At 41.1% G+C, this 15,672-nt stretch overlaps 1 protein-coding gene across 1 annotated transcript in view; it reads left to right on the top strand.

The window, feature by feature from the left end:
* The window catches only part of LOC118381216 (phosphatidylinositol 4-phosphate 3-kinase C2 domain-containing subunit beta-like), a 125,272-nt gene that overhangs the window by 11,966 nt on the left and 97,634 nt on the right, over nucleotides 1-15,672 (top strand). The window contains exons 2-5 of the mRNA XM_052473761.1: nucleotides 8,537-9,449; nucleotides 9,758-9,858; nucleotides 12,629-12,789; nucleotides 13,266-13,386. Of these exons, the coding sequence (XP_052329721.1) occupies nucleotides 8,625-9,449; nucleotides 9,758-9,858; nucleotides 12,629-12,789; nucleotides 13,266-13,386 (1,208 nt within the window). The 5' untranslated portion in view covers nucleotides 8,537-8,624. The remainder of the gene's footprint in view (nucleotides 1-8,536; nucleotides 9,450-9,757; nucleotides 9,859-12,628; nucleotides 12,790-13,265; nucleotides 13,387-15,672) is intronic.

Consider the following 15,672-nt stretch of genomic DNA (forward strand, 5'->3'; position numbering starts at 1 on the left):
TCATCCAAATGCTCTCTAGCAAACTTCAGATGGGCCTAGACATGTACTGGCTTAAGCAGGGGGACACGTCTGGCACTGCAGAATTTGAGTCCCTGATAATCTCCCTCGATCTGGGGCTCCACGCAAGATCTCACCCTGTGGGGTCAAAATGATCACAAGAACGGTGAGCAAAAATCCCAGAACCACACGGGGGGACCGAGTGAATGACCTGCAGAGAGCTGGGACCAAAGTAACAAAGCCTACCATCAGTAACACACTATGCCGCCAGGGACTCAAATCCTGCAGTGCCAGACGTGTCAGACCCTGCTACCTGTGAGGGCTCATGCGAATTTTCGCAGCTTTTTGTTAAAAATCGTGCAACATTTCAGAGTCATAATCTCTTTTCCATTCCTTAGGAAATAAAGCTGCCTGCTTTTTAACACGTTTCCCATCAGTTGTGTGTCAAGCTGTCAGCCAGATAGTTGAGGTTCAGAGGAGCACCATAAAGGCTCCAACCCTGCTACTCATGCCAGGAATATAGTATATGCATATGATTAGTATGTGTGGACAGAAAACACTCAGACGTTTATAAAACTGGTTAAATCACGGCTGTGACTATAACAGAACGTGCGTTTCATCGAAAAGTGCAGGAAAATCTGATCACTGAAAATGGGAAAATATATCCATGCGCCACTTCAACCAATTGTTAAACGTGAACCACATTAAATGGGGCCGAGGTTGCAATACCTACAGCTTCCACACATCTTGTCATTTGTCTCGGATTTGTTTCTTGGTCAAACCGAAACAAGGCAGCGCATTTTTCCGGTCTCCGACCGGATGTTTTGGTTGAGGAATATTTGGACATGATATCAGGACGTGGAGCTATTGAATATACATCGCCCCGTGATCATTTTGATAGATATTAACGTTTACTAATACCTAAAGTTGCATTACAAAAGTATTTAGAAGTGTTTTGTGAAAGTTTATCGTCGACTTTTTAATTTAAAAAAATGACTTTGCGTTATCAAACTCATTTTTTCCTTGATTACACAGTCTTCATAGATCGATACCTAGGCTATATATGGACCGATTTAATAAAAAAAAGACCCAATAGTAATGTTTATGGGACATCTAGGAGTGCCAAGAAAGAAGCTTGTCAAAGGTAATGAATGTTTTATATTTTATTTCTGCGTTTTGGGTAGCGCCGGCTACCGCAAAATCTGTTGTGTTAGGTGACGTTGCAGTATTTAGGGGGTACATGCTATCAGATAATAGCTTCTCATGCTTTCGCCGAAAAGCATTTTACAAATCTGACTTGGTGGATAGATTCACAACGAGTGTAGCTTTAATTCACTACCTTGAATGTGTATTTTAATGAACGTTTAATGAAAGTTTGAGTTTTATCAAAAACTATAGGTGGCGCTCTGAAATTCCGCTGAGTTATGTTCCTGCATGGGAACTGTATTCTGCGTCATCCTTAAGAAGTTAAGCCAGTACATGTCCAGGCCCGTCTGAAGTTTGCTAGAGAGCATTTGGATGATCCAGGAGAAGATTGGGAGAATGTCATATGGTCAGATTAAACCAAAATATAACTTTTTGGTAAAAACTCAACTCGTCGTGTTTGGAGGACAAAGAATGCTGAGCTGCATCCAAAGAACACCATACCTACTGTGAAGCATGGGGGTGGAAACATCATGCTTTGGGGCTGTTTTTCTGCAAAGGGACCAGGACGACTGATCCGTGTAAAGGAAATAATGAATGGGGCCATGTATCGTGAGATTTTGAGTGAAAACCTCCTTCCATCAGCAAGGGCATTGAAGATGAAACGTGTCTGGGTCTTTCAGCATGACAATGATCCCAAACACACCGCCTGGGCAACAAAGGAGTGGTTTCGTAAGAAGCATTTCAAGGTCCTGGAGTGGCCTAGCCAGTCTCCAGATCTCAACCCCATAAAAAATCTTTGGAGTGAGTTGAAAGTCTGTGTTGCCCAGCAACAGCCCCAAAACATCACTGCTCTAGAGGAGATCTGCATGGAGGAATGGGCCAAAATACCAGCAACAGTGTGTGAAAATCTTGTGAAGACTTACAGAAAATGTTTGACCTCTGTCATTGCCAACAAAGGTCATATAACAAAGTATTGAGATAAACTTTTGTTATTGACCAAATACTTATTTTCCACCATAATTTGCAAATAACTTCCAAAAAAAATCCTACAATGTGATTTTCTGGATTTTATTTTCTCATTTTGTCTGTCATAGTTGAAGTGTACCTATGATGACAATTACAGGCCTCTCTCATCTTATTAAGTGGGAGAACTTGCACAATTGGTGGCTGACTAAATACTTTTTTGCCCCACTTTGTGTGTGTTATATATATATATATATATATTTACACACACACAGTTGAAGTCGGAAGTTTACATACACCTTAGCCAAATACATTTAAACTCAGTTTCGCAATTCCTGACATTTAGTCCTAGTAAAAATATCCTGTCTTAGGTCAGTTAGGATCACCACTTTATTTTAAGAATGTGAAATGTCAGAATAATATTAGAGAGATTTGCTCCCAAGGATTAACCAAACTTGTGAAGGTCTACAAATGTTTTTCTGAGGTCTTGGCTGATTTTCTTTTGATGTCAATCAAAGAGGCACCGAGTTTGAAGGTAGGCCTTGAAATACAACCAAAGATACACCTCCAATTGACTCAAATGATGTCAATTAGCCTATCAGAAGCTTCTAAATCCATGACATCATTTTCTGGAATTAATTTTCCAAGCTGTTTAAAGGCACAGTCAACTTAGTGTATGTAAACTTCTGACCCATTGGAATTGTGATACAGTGAATTATAAGTGAAATAATCCATCTGTAAACAATTGTTGGAAAAATTACTTGTGCCATGCACAAAGTAGATGTCCTAACCAACTTGACACAACTATAGTTTGTTAACAATAAATTTGTGGAGTGGTTGAAAAACAAGTTTTAATGACTTCAACCTAAGTGTATGTAAACTTTCAACTGCATGCATGCATACATGCATACAGTCAGTCAGTCAGTTAGTCAGTACCAGTCAAAGGGTTTAAATTACTTCTACTATTTTCTACATCGTACAATAATAGTGAAGACATCAAAACTATGAAATAACACATGGAATCATGTAGTAACCAAAAAAAGTGTTAAACAAATCAAAATGTGTTATTTTCACATTTTCAAAGTAGCCACCCTTTGCCTTGATGACATCTTTGCACACTCTTGGCATTCTCTCAACCCACTTCAGCTGCAATGCTTTTCCAACAGTCTTGAAGGAGTTCCCACATGCATTGCCGCCCCAATGCCACCTCATTGGGGCGGCAGGATAGCCTAGTGGTTAGAGCGTTGGACTAATAACCGAAAGGTTGCAAGTTCAAATCCCTGAGCTGACAAGGTACAAATCTGTCGTTCTGCCCCTGAACAGGCAGTTAACCCACTGGGCCGTCATTGAAAATAAGAATTTGTTCTTAACTGACTTGCCTAGTAAAATAAAGGTAAAAAAAACCAAACATCTCAATTGGTGTCCTTTAGTAGTGGTTTCTTTGCAGCAAATTGACCATGAAGGCCTGATTCACGCAGTTGATGTTGATGTGTCTGTTACTTCAACTCTGAAGCATTTATTTGGGCTGCAATTTCTGAGGCTGGTAATTCTGATGAACTTATCCTCTGCAGCAGAGGTAACTCTGGGTCTTCCTTTCCTGTGGCGGTCATCATGAGAGCCAGTGTCATCATAGTGCTTGGTAGGAATGCTGTGTTGCATGTGTAGGTATGCACGTCAGAGATGTTGGCATTTTTAGCTAATATCGGCTGATTCCGATATTGTGCATCCCTATATATAGTGAGGAGAACAAGTATTTGATACACTGCCGATTTTGTAGGTTTTCCTACTTACAAAGCATGTAGAGGTCTGTAATTTTTATCATAGGTACACTTCAACTGTGAGAGACGGAATCTAAAACAAAAATCCAGAAAATCACATTGTATGATTTGTAAGTAATTCATTTGACGGCCTAAGAACGGTGGGTTAACTGCCTTGTTCAGGGGCAGAACGACAGATTTTCACCTTGTCAGCTCAGGGTTCCAATCTTGCAACCGCACAGTTAACTAGTCCAACGCTCTAACCACATGCACTCGACGAGGAGCCCGCCTGTTACGCGAATGCAGTAGAAGCCAAGGTAAGTTGCTAGCTAGCATTAAACTTATTTTATAAAAACAATCATAATCACTAGTTATAACTACTAATCCAGGTTAGCAGGCAATATTAACCAGGTGAAATTGTGTAATTTCTCTTGCGTTCATTGCACGCAGAGTCAGGGTATATGCAACAGTTTGGGCTGCCTGGCTCATTGCGAACTAGTTTGCCAGAATTTTACGTAATTATGACAAAACATTGAAGTTTGTGCAATGTAACAACAATATTTAGACTTAGGGATGCCACCCGTTAGATAAAATACCGAACGGTTCCGTATTTCACTGAAAGAATCAACGCTTTTTGTTTTCGAAATTATAGTTTCCGGATTCGACCATATTCATGACCAAAGGCTCGTATTTCTGTGTGTTATTATGTTATAATTAAGTTTGATTTGATAGAGCAGTCTGACTGAGCAGCAGTAGGCTCGTAATCATTCAGTCAAACCTCACTTTCGTGCGTTTTGCCAGCAGCTCTTCACAAGCACAGCGCTGTTTATGACTTCAAGCCTATCAGCCTAATGGCTGGTGTAACCAATGTGAAATGGCTAGCTAGTTAGCTGGGTCTGCGCTAATAGTGTTTCAAACGTCACTCACTCTGACACTTGGAGTAGTTATTCCCCTTGCGCTGCAAGGGCCGCGACATTTGTGGAGCGATGGGTAACGCTGCTTCGTGTGGCTGTTGTCGATGTGTTCCTGGTTCGAGCCCAGGTAGGGGCGAGGAGAGGGATGGAAGCTATACTGTTACACTGGCAATACTATAGTGCCTATAAGAACATCCAATAGTCAAAGGTATATGAAATACAAATGGTATAGAGAGAAATAGTACTATAAATACTATATTAACTACAACCTATAACCTCTTACCTTGGAATATTGAAGTCTCATGTTAAAAGGAACCACCAACTTTCATATGTTCTCATGTTCTGAGCAAGGAACTTAAATGTTGACTTTTTTACATGGCACATATTGCACTTTTACTTTCTTCTCCAACACTTTATTTTTGCATTATTTAAACCAAATTGAACATGTTTCATTATGTATTTGTGTCACGTTCTGACCTTAGTTCTGTTATTATATCTTTGTTTTAGTATTGTCAAGGTGTGAGTTGGGTGGGCACTCTGTTTGTTTTTCTATGTTGGTTTTTTAGTTTGTTCTCGTATGGTTCTCAATCAGAGGCAGCTGTCAATTGTTGTCCCTGATTGAGAATCATACTTAGGTAGCCTGAGTTTCACTTTTGTGTTGTGGGTGTTTGTTTTCCGTGTGAGGGTTTGGTCACACGGTACTGTTTTCGGTTTTATATTCACATCACCGTTTTGTTGTTTTGTTTGAGTGTTTTATTGTCTTTATTAAAAAACATTATGGACACTTACCACGCTGCGCATTGGTCCTCCAATCCTTCTCGCTGCTCCTCCTCAGAAGAGGACGAGAACCGTTACAATTTAAGGCTAAATTGATTTTATTGTTGTATTATATTAAGTTAAAGTAAGTGTTCATTCAGTATTGTTGTAATTGTCATTATTACAAATAAAAAATATTTTTAAAAAAATCGGCTGATTAATCGGCACCGGCTTTTTTGGTCCTCCAATAATCGGTATTGCTATTGGCGTTTAAAAATAATAATCGGTCGACCTCTAGTCCCAATGATCTGTAAGAAGTTAACTTCTTGACGCACCCATCCTGTTAGCGGGATCATTTTCGTCAGCAACCGCTGAATAGCATAGCGCCACAGTCAAATAATATTACTAAAAAATATTAATATTCATGAAATCACAAGTGCAATATTGCAAAACACAGCTTAGCCTTTTGTTAATCCACCTGTCGTCTCAGATTTTTAAATTATGCTTTACAGCGAAAGCAATCCAAGCGTTTGTAAGTTTATCGATAGCATAGTATTATATACACTTAGCATCAGGAAGCTTGGTCACGAAAATCAGAAAAACAATCAAATTAACCGTTTACCTTTGATGATCTTCGGATTGTTTCACTCACGAGACTCCCAGTTACACAACAAATGTTATTTTTGTTCCATAAAGATTATTTTTATACCCAAAATACCTCCGTTTGTTTGTCGCGTTATGTTCAGAAATCCACAGGAAAGAGCGGTCACGACAACGCAGACGGAATTTCCAAATCGTCTATAATGTCCACAGAAACATGTCAAACATTTTTTATAATCATTCCTAAGGTTGTTTTTAAAATATATATTCGATAATATATCAACTGAGTGTGGAGGTTTTTCAATAACACCGGGTGGAACAATGGCCACTTTACTCTGTAGCGCAAAACTCACTCTGAGAGCCCCCACCTATCCACTTATGCAATGGGATCTTTCACACTCATTTTTCAAAATAAAAGCCTGAAACTATGTCTAAAGACTGATACCTTAGGGAAGCCATAGAAAAAGGAATCTGGTTGATATCCCTTTAAATGGAGGATAGGCATGCATAGGAACAGAAGTGTTTCAAAATAAGAGGCACTTCCTGATTGGATTTTCCTCAGGGTTTCGCCTGCAATATCAGTTCTGTTATACTCGCAGACAATATTTTGACTGTTTTGGAAACTTTAGAGTGTCCTAATCTGTCAATTACATGCACATTCTAGCATCTGGTCCTGAGAAATAGGCAGTTTACTTTGGGAACGTTATTTTTCCAAACATAAAAATAGTGCCCCCTAGCTTCAAGAGGTTAACCTCTCTGGGATATATGGCCAAAAGCCAGGGAAAATGCAGCGCGCCAAATTCAAATAAATTACTATAAACATTAAACCTTCGTTAAATCATACATGCAAGATAGCAAATTAAAGCTACATTTGTTGTGAATAGATTCTATGGATTCTTCAATCACATTGAGCTGATTACTCACGTGCAGTTCCTTATTTTTCTGTTCTGTATTTCTCTATTGTTTTACTAATTCACCATAGTGAAGGTGTAGGCTCAGGTTCTGGGTCTCTGTTTTTGGTTGGATAGGTTTCTCAATATCTTTCTTAGGTTTTTGCACTCTTCATCAAACCATGTCATTGTTCAATTTTCTTAGGTTGTTTGAGTGAAATTGTTGATTTGATAGAGAAGCTGAGAGGTCAAAGATACTGTTTAGGTTTTCTACTGCCAAGTTTACACCTTCACGATTACAGTGAAACGTTTTGTGCAGGTAGATGTCTAGAAGGGATTGCATTTGTTGTTCCTTAACTTGTTGAGTGTAGGGGGAAGTATTTTGATGTTTGGATGAAAAACATACCCAAATGAAACTGCTTATTTCTCAGGCCCAGAATCTAGAATATGCATATAATTGTCGGATTAGGATAGAAAACCCTCTACAGTTTCCAACACTGTCAAAATATTGTCTGTGATTATAACATAACTGATATTGCAGGCGGAAACCCGAGGAAAATACAACCAGGAAGTGCTGTTTTTCCTGAAAGCTCTCTGCTCTATTGCATGCCTTCCCTCCATTTAAAGGGATATCATCCAGATTAATTTTCCTATGGCTTCCACATGGTGTGAACAGTCTTTAGACATAGTTTCAGGCTTTTATTCTGAAAAATGAGCGAGAAAGATCACATCACGTCAGTGGATGGCTGGATGCCAGCAGCGTTTTGCATGCGCCAACAGAGTGGAGCAGACATTTTCTGGTAAATAAACTAGGCTGTGATTCTACTGAGCTGCAGTTGCCTGTCTGAACCAGACTGGTCTGTTCGAGGAATAATATGTTAATCTTCTTTACATAAGATTTGTCCTATAAAATACATTTTGTTCCTTTAATGATGGTTTATAAACTGTTCCTGCAGCCCTTTAAAGCTGTGATATGTAACTTTTTGGCGGACCTGACCAAATTCACATAGAAATCTGTTATAGGTCTATCATTCTCATTGAAAGCACGTCTAAGAAGCAGTAGATCTGTTCTATGTACACTATTTCTATGCTTCTCGTGCTTAAGTTTGTTTTTGCATTTTTTACTTTTTGTTTTGGACATCAGGTTCAAACAGCTGAAAATGCAATATTTTTACATTTGGAAAATATATTTCCCAGCGGTTTAGATTGTACAATGATTCTCTACACTGTTCCTTCTTCTTTTGTCACATAAACTGAAATTAGGCAAACTGTTTCGAATTTTAGCAACCAGGAAATGTCGGAGCAATATCTGCGTAGTGCATCTTTAATGTTACAGAGAAAATTGAAGATTAAATTAAAGGGGGTGGGTAATAGCTGTGGAATACACATTGAACTGAGAGCATTTGGCGTCTTTGGCAGAAGAGAAACATATCCCTTATTCTCCCTTTGACTTTAATTACTTTTTTTATTACTCTTTCTGATAAACTCTCTCTCTCTCTCTCTCTCTCCACAGAGCGTATTCTGAGCCCAATGTCTCTTCTCTGGAAGCCCTAGCACCGGTGTCTTCCTCTCCTGTCAGTGGTGGCGTTCCCTGTAGGAGCATGTCGGCAGCACAAACTCAGAAGGATAGCGAGGGTCCCTGGGGACTGGACTCCCTGGGCTTGAGCCAGAGGGAGCTGGTACTGGCTGAAGCCCTACAGATGGAGTATGATGCCCTGTCCAGACTCAAACAGGACAAGGGGGGGGACAGCCAGGGGACCAGCAGCCAGGGTGGTGGGAAGGTACCTACCCTACCCCCCTGGGAGGGCCAGAGGCAGGTCGATCGCCCCCTCCCACCCCGCCCCAGCCTTAGTCCTCCTGGAAGGAGTTTGCTAAGAGAATTATCTGGCTCAGACCTCTCCCTCCACCACCTCCAGCCTGGGGGGTCTCACTCCCCACAGCCCTCCCCAGCCAGGGCCAGGGAGCCCATCTATATCCTGGAGAGTCCAGGGAAGGGAGACTACTTGAGTTCCAGCTATGGGGAGTCAGGGTCTAGCTTTGGTTCTTCTCTGACTCTGCCTAAAGGCTTCCCCCCTCGTCCTGATGACCCTCCTCCTGCTGTACCCCCCAGGACCCCTCTACTCCCTTCTTCTGAGCCCTTCCTGCCCCCCCGACCCACTACGACTCCCCGAGATGTCAACCTGTTCACCCCCGAGGTGGACCAGCCCAAACTGTCGTCAGGGGAGACGCTAAACTACGAGAGCCTCAACGACGCTCTCTCCAAGCTCAATGGGGATTTGCCATCGCCAAGGGGTAGGCGGGCCAACGGGGACCAATCAGGGAAGCCGTTGGCTCGGAGCAAGACGCTCCCCCCTCAGGTGCCCCCCCGCACCTACCTATCTATCCAAAAGAGCAACAAGAACCAGCACAGAGTGTTGGCCGACCCGGTAACTACTCACCCTGTGACAGGGTTACAACAGGTTTACGACAGCTTCATTACGTGACTTAGCATGACATAGCATTAATCCCCATCTAACGTTGTTACCTCACACCCTCATTCCATTTTTCCATAGGGAAACCTAGAAACAAATAAAGAGGCCTTGAAATGTCTAGTTTTGTTTTATCTCCAGTTTACTTCAATCCAGTCAAGTCCAGCACAGCTGTTTTCCATTACTTTGAGTTCTGTTACTCTGAATGTTCCATTACCTTCAGTTGTGACTCTGATCCTTCCTGTGTCTCTGTGTGTGATTGACAGGTGTCCCTGGGCACCAGGCTCAATGGTTTTGGTTATGAGCTCTTCCAGGTGTCAGAGGAGAGAGACGAGGAGGTGGCCGCCTTCTGCCACATGCTCGATGTGTAAGTGTTTGGCCCAATCCCAAATCGAATCCTATGTACTTGTGTAGGATTTGATTGATATAAGCCACATGGTGAAACTTCCACCCACAGTATTAGAATGCAAGATGGAGCTATTGCCATATTGCCTACACCTGTCAAATCCTCTCAGAACTCCACAAAGGGCATATTGTTTAAGGGGTTGATTTGGGATTGGGCCCACATGTTACCCTCACCCTCAGTCATGGTTGTTTAGAAACATTGCTGTGTCGTGGTTTTGTTGTGGTTGTATTGTGGTCGGGTTGTGGTCAGGCTGTCTACATGCAATTATCACCATGACTGTGTTTTGTCAGGCTATTTATTACCTGTTAATGATCATGACTGTGTGTTGTCAGGCTATTTATTACCTGTTAATGATCATGACTGTGTGTGTTGTCAGGCTATTTATTACCTGTTAATGATCATGACTGTGTGTTGTCAGGCTATTTATTACCTGTTAATGATCATGACTGTGTGTTGTCAGGCTATTTATTACCTGTTAATGATCATGACTGTGTGTTGTCAGGCTATTTATTACCTGTTAATGATCATGACTGTGTGTTGTCAGGCTATTTATTACCTGTTAATGATCATGACTGTGTGTTGTCAGGCTATTTATTACCTGTTAATGATCATGACTGTGTGTTGTCAGGCTATTTATTACCTGTTAATGATCATGACTGTGTGTTGTCAGGCTATTTATTACCTGTTAATGATCATGACTGTGTGTTGTCAGGCTATTTATTACCTGTTAATGATCATGACTGTGTTTTGTCAGGCTATTTATTACCTGTTAATGATCATGACTGTGTGTTGTCAGGCTATTTATTACCTGTTAATGATCATGACTGTGTGTTGTCAGGCTATTTATTACCTGTTAATGATCATGACTGTGTGTTGTCAGGCTATTTATTACCTGTTAATGATCATGACTGTGTGTTGTCAGGCTATTTATTACCTGTTAATGATCATGACTGTGTGTTGTCAGGCTATTTATTACCTGTTAATGATCATGACTGTGTGTTGTCAGGCTATTTATTACCTGTTAATGATCATGACTGTGTGTTGTCAGGCTATTTATTACCTGTTAATGATCGTGACTGTGTGTTGTCAGGCTATTTATTACCTGTTAATGATCATGACTGTGTTTTGTCAGGCTATTTATTACCTGTTAATGATCGTGACTGTGTGTTGTCAGGCTATTTATTACCTGTTAATGATCATGACTGTGTGTTGTCAGGCTATTTATTACCTGTTAATGATCATGACTGTGTTTTGTCAGGCTATTTATTACCTGTTAATGATCGTGACTGTGTGTTGTCAGGCTATTTATTACCTGTTAATGATCGTGACTGTGTGTTGTCAGGCTATTTATTACCTGTTAATGATCATGACTGTGTGTTGTCAGGCTATTTATTACCTGTTAATGATCATGACTGTGTGTTGTCAGGCTATTTATTACCTGTTAATGATCGTGACTGTGTGTTGTCAGGCTATTTATTACCTGTTAATGATCATGACTGTGTGTTGTCAGGCTATTTATTACCTGTTAATGATCATGACTGTGTGTTGTCAGGCTATTTATTACCTGTTAATGATCGTGACTGTGTGTTGTCAGGCTATTTATTACCTGTTAATGATCGTGACTGTGTTTTGTCAGGCTATTTATTACCTGTTAATGATCATGACTGTGTGTTGTCAGGCTATTTATTACCTGTTAATGATCATGACTGTGTGTTGTCAGGCTATTTATTACCTGTTAATGATCATGACTGTGTTTTGTCAGGCTATTTATTACCTGTTAATGATCGTGACTGTGTGTTGTCAGGCTATTTATTACCTGTTAATGATCATGACTGTGTTTTGTCAGGCTATTTATTACCTGTTAATGATCATGACTGTGTGTTGTCAGGCTATTTATTACCTGTTAATGATCATGACTGTGTGTTGTCAGGCTATTTATTACCTGTTAATGATCATGACTGTGTTTTGTCAGGCTATTTATTACCTGTTAATGATCGTGACTGTGTGTTGTCAGGCTATTTATTACCTGTTAATGATCATGACTGTGTGTTGTCAGGCTATTTATTACCTGTTAATGATCATGACTGTGTGTTGTCAGGCTATTTATTACCTGTTAATGATCATGACTGTGTGTTGTCAGGCTATTTATTACCTGTTAATGATCATGACTGTGTGTTGTCAGGCTATTTATTACCTGTTAATGATCATGACTGTGTGTTGTCAGGCTATTTATTACCTGTTAATGATCGTGACTGTGTTTTGTCAGGCTATTTATTACCTGTTAATGATCGTGACTGTGTGTTGTCAGGCTATTTATTACCTGTTAATGATCATGACTGTGTGTTGTCAGGCTATTTATTACCTGTTAATGATCATGACTGTGTGTTGTCAGGCTATTTATTACCTGTTAATGATCATGACTGTGTGTTGTCAGGCTATTTATTACCTGTTAATGATCATGACTGTGTGTTGTCAGGCTATTTATTACCTGTTAATGATCATGACTGTGTGTTGTCAGGCTATTTATTACCTGTTAATGATCATGACTGTGTGTTGTCAGGCTATTTATTACCTGTTAATGATCATGACTGTGTTTTGTCAGGCTATTTATTACCTGTTAATGATCATGACTGTGTTTTGTCAGGCTATTTATTACCTGTTAATGATCATGACTGTGTTTTGTCAGGCTATTTATTACCTGTTAATGATCATGACTGTGTGTTGTGTTCAGATTGCGGTCAGCATATCCGTGCAGTGACCAGTCTAAGAACACAGGGTTTGTGTGGACACCCTCAGTGGGGCCTGAAGAGCTGCAACAGGGGTTAGGGGTCAGCGTCAAGGTTACGGTCATCAGCGACCACTTTAGAGAACCACTCACCTTCACCTGTGATGGTAAGACACACACACACACACACACACACAATGCTGACACCACAGGTTCAACAGCACAGAGATCTCACCCCTATTCTCATACACACCCTTAGTGAATGTAATGTGTGCTGGCCTCAGTCCTGTCCAGACCACTGTGGTTCTCCAAGATCAGGGATCCGGGATAAGGGATTAGGAAAAGCCTGTTGTTGGAGATCCCTTGATGTAATTATGCAGACCTCTCAATTAAACATTACTGACTCATTCATCTGTCTGAGAGGGAGAGAGAGATTTAAGGGATGTTTCTCTCTCTGTTTCTCTCTCCAGCTCACCCTTTCTCCATTAGTGTGTAAGACTATGTGCTGTGGGTACCGTCAGGTCATGACTCATGATGAGGGCAGAGAGTATGTTTTCTCTCACTCAGAGAGATCAAACTGGCCAAATGAACAGTCTCTCTATTGCCTCATTCTTCGGTCTCTCTCTCTTTCTTTCTCTCTCAGGGTCGTCTACGGTAGACCTGTTGATCTACCAGACGTTGTGTTACGCTAATGAAGACCTCGACCACATTGATGTCGACCACTACCTCCTCAAAATCTGCGGTCAGGCAGAGTTCCTACAGAAGTAAAGACAACCATCTAGACTTTGGCTACACACTCCTAAACTTTGGCTACACACTCCTAGACTTTGGCTACACACTCCTAGACTTTGGCTACACACTCCTAGACTTTGGCTACACACTCCTAGACCTTGGCTACACACTCCTAGACCTTGGCTACACACTCCTAGACCTTGGCTACACACTCCTAGACCTTGGCTACACACTCCTAGACCTTGGCTACACACTCCTAGACTTTGGCTACACACTCCTAGACTTTGGCTACACACTCCTAGACTTTGGCTACACACTCCTAGACTTTGGCTACACACTCCTAGACTTTGGCTACACACTCCTAGACTTTGGCTACACACTCCTAGACTTTGGCTACACACTCCTAGACTTTGGCTACACACTCCTAGACCTTGGCTTCACACTCCTAGATCTGGGCCATACACTCAAATCAAATGTTATTGGTCACATACACATGGTTAGCAGGTGTTAATGTGAGTGTAGAGAAATGCTTGTGCTTCTAGTTCCGACCATGCAGTAATATATAACAAGTAATCAAACAATTTCACAACAACTACCTTTTACACACAAGAGTAAAGGAATGAATAGGAATATGTACATATAAATATATGGATGAGCGAAAGCCGAACAGCATAGGCAAGATGCAGTAGATGGTATAGAGTACAGTATATACATATGAGATGAGTAATGTAGGGTATGTAAACATTATATAAAGTGGCATTGTTTAAAGTGACTACTGATACATTTATTACATGTAATTTTTTATTATTAAAGTGGCTAGAGATTTGAGTCGGTGTGTTGGCAGCAGCCACTCAATGTTAGTGATGGCTGTTTAACAGTCTGATGGCCTTTGATACACCTGTACTGACCTCAGCTCATAGTCTCAGCCCTGTGTTTGTGTGTGTGTATGCATGTCTCAACCTTACGTTTCTGTGTTTGTGTGTGTGTATGCATGTCTCAACCTTACGTTTCTGTGTTTGTGTGTGTGTATGCATGTCTCAACCTTACGTTTCTGTGTTTGTGTGTGTGTATGCATGTCTCAACCTTACGTTTTTGTGTTTGTGTGTGTGTATGCATGTCTCAACCTTACGTTTCTGTGTTTCTATGTGAGAGGCCCAGACTATAGGAATGTGTGTGTTTAGGTTTTGTCATGAATGACAGGGCAGTGAGTTGGGGGTAGACTGTGGGAGGGAGAGAGCTGGAGGGTGTGTGTGTGTTTGTGGTCCAGATATACACACACATTTAACTGAAGGACTCAGTTGTGGTAGTTTTTAACAAGCTCTGCTGATGTATGTGGGCCGACCTAAACCGTCCCTAAAACACAGACTCTTCTAGACCCTTTTCCCACACATAAACACAGTCACAAACTCACGGACAGAAATGGTATGTCTGTGGGCCAGCTTAGCCACAGTGGGTTTCCCCTAAAACATGTCCTTTCCCCCCGCACCACACACATACCCTGACACACACACCCTGACATGCACACACCCTCCCTCTCACTCCCCTATGAAGTCTTATTTCAGAGGAATGCAGCCAGACAGGGTTGAAATGTATTGTACAGCAAGCTTCATTCCCGTCCAGTGCAGCTGAACGTGTGTGTGTGTGTGTGTGTGTGTGTGTGTGTGTGTGTGTGTGTGTGTGTGTGTGTGTGTGTGTGTGTGTGTGTGTGTGTGTGTGTGTGTGTGTGTGTGTGTGTGTGTGTGTGTTCTGGCTCTGTGCACCTGTGTGTTTCATTTCTGTCTCAGAGCAGCGGCACATATACAGTCGTGGCCAAAAGTTTTGAGAATGACACAAATATGAATTTTCACAAAGTCTGCTGCCTCAGTTTGTATGATGGCAATTTCCATATACTCCAGAATGTTATGAAGAGTGATCAGATGAATTGCAAAGTCCCTCTTTACCATGCAAATGAACTGAATCACCAAAAAACATTTCCACTGTATTTCAGCCCTGCCACAAAAGGACCAGCTGACATCATGTCAGTGATTCTCTCATTAACACAGGTGTGAGTGTTGATGTGGCCAAGGCTGGAGATCACTCTGTCATGCTGATTGAGTTCGAATAACAGACTGTAAGCTTCAAAAGGAGGGTGGTGCTTGGAATCATTGTTCTTCCTCTGTCAATCATGGTTACCTGCAAGGAAACACGTGCAGTCATCATTGCTTTGCACAAAAATGACTTCACAGGCAAGGATATTGCTGCCAGTAAGATTGCACCTAAATAAACCATTTATCGGATCATCAAGAACTTCAAGGAGAGCGGTTCAATTGTTTTGAAGA

This window comes from Oncorhynchus keta, chromosome 21, assembly GCF_023373465.1.
Source record: "Oncorhynchus keta strain PuntledgeMale-10-30-2019 chromosome 21, Oket_V2, whole genome shotgun sequence".
Lineage (NCBI taxonomy): Eukaryota > Metazoa > Chordata > Actinopteri > Salmoniformes > Salmonidae > Oncorhynchus > Oncorhynchus keta.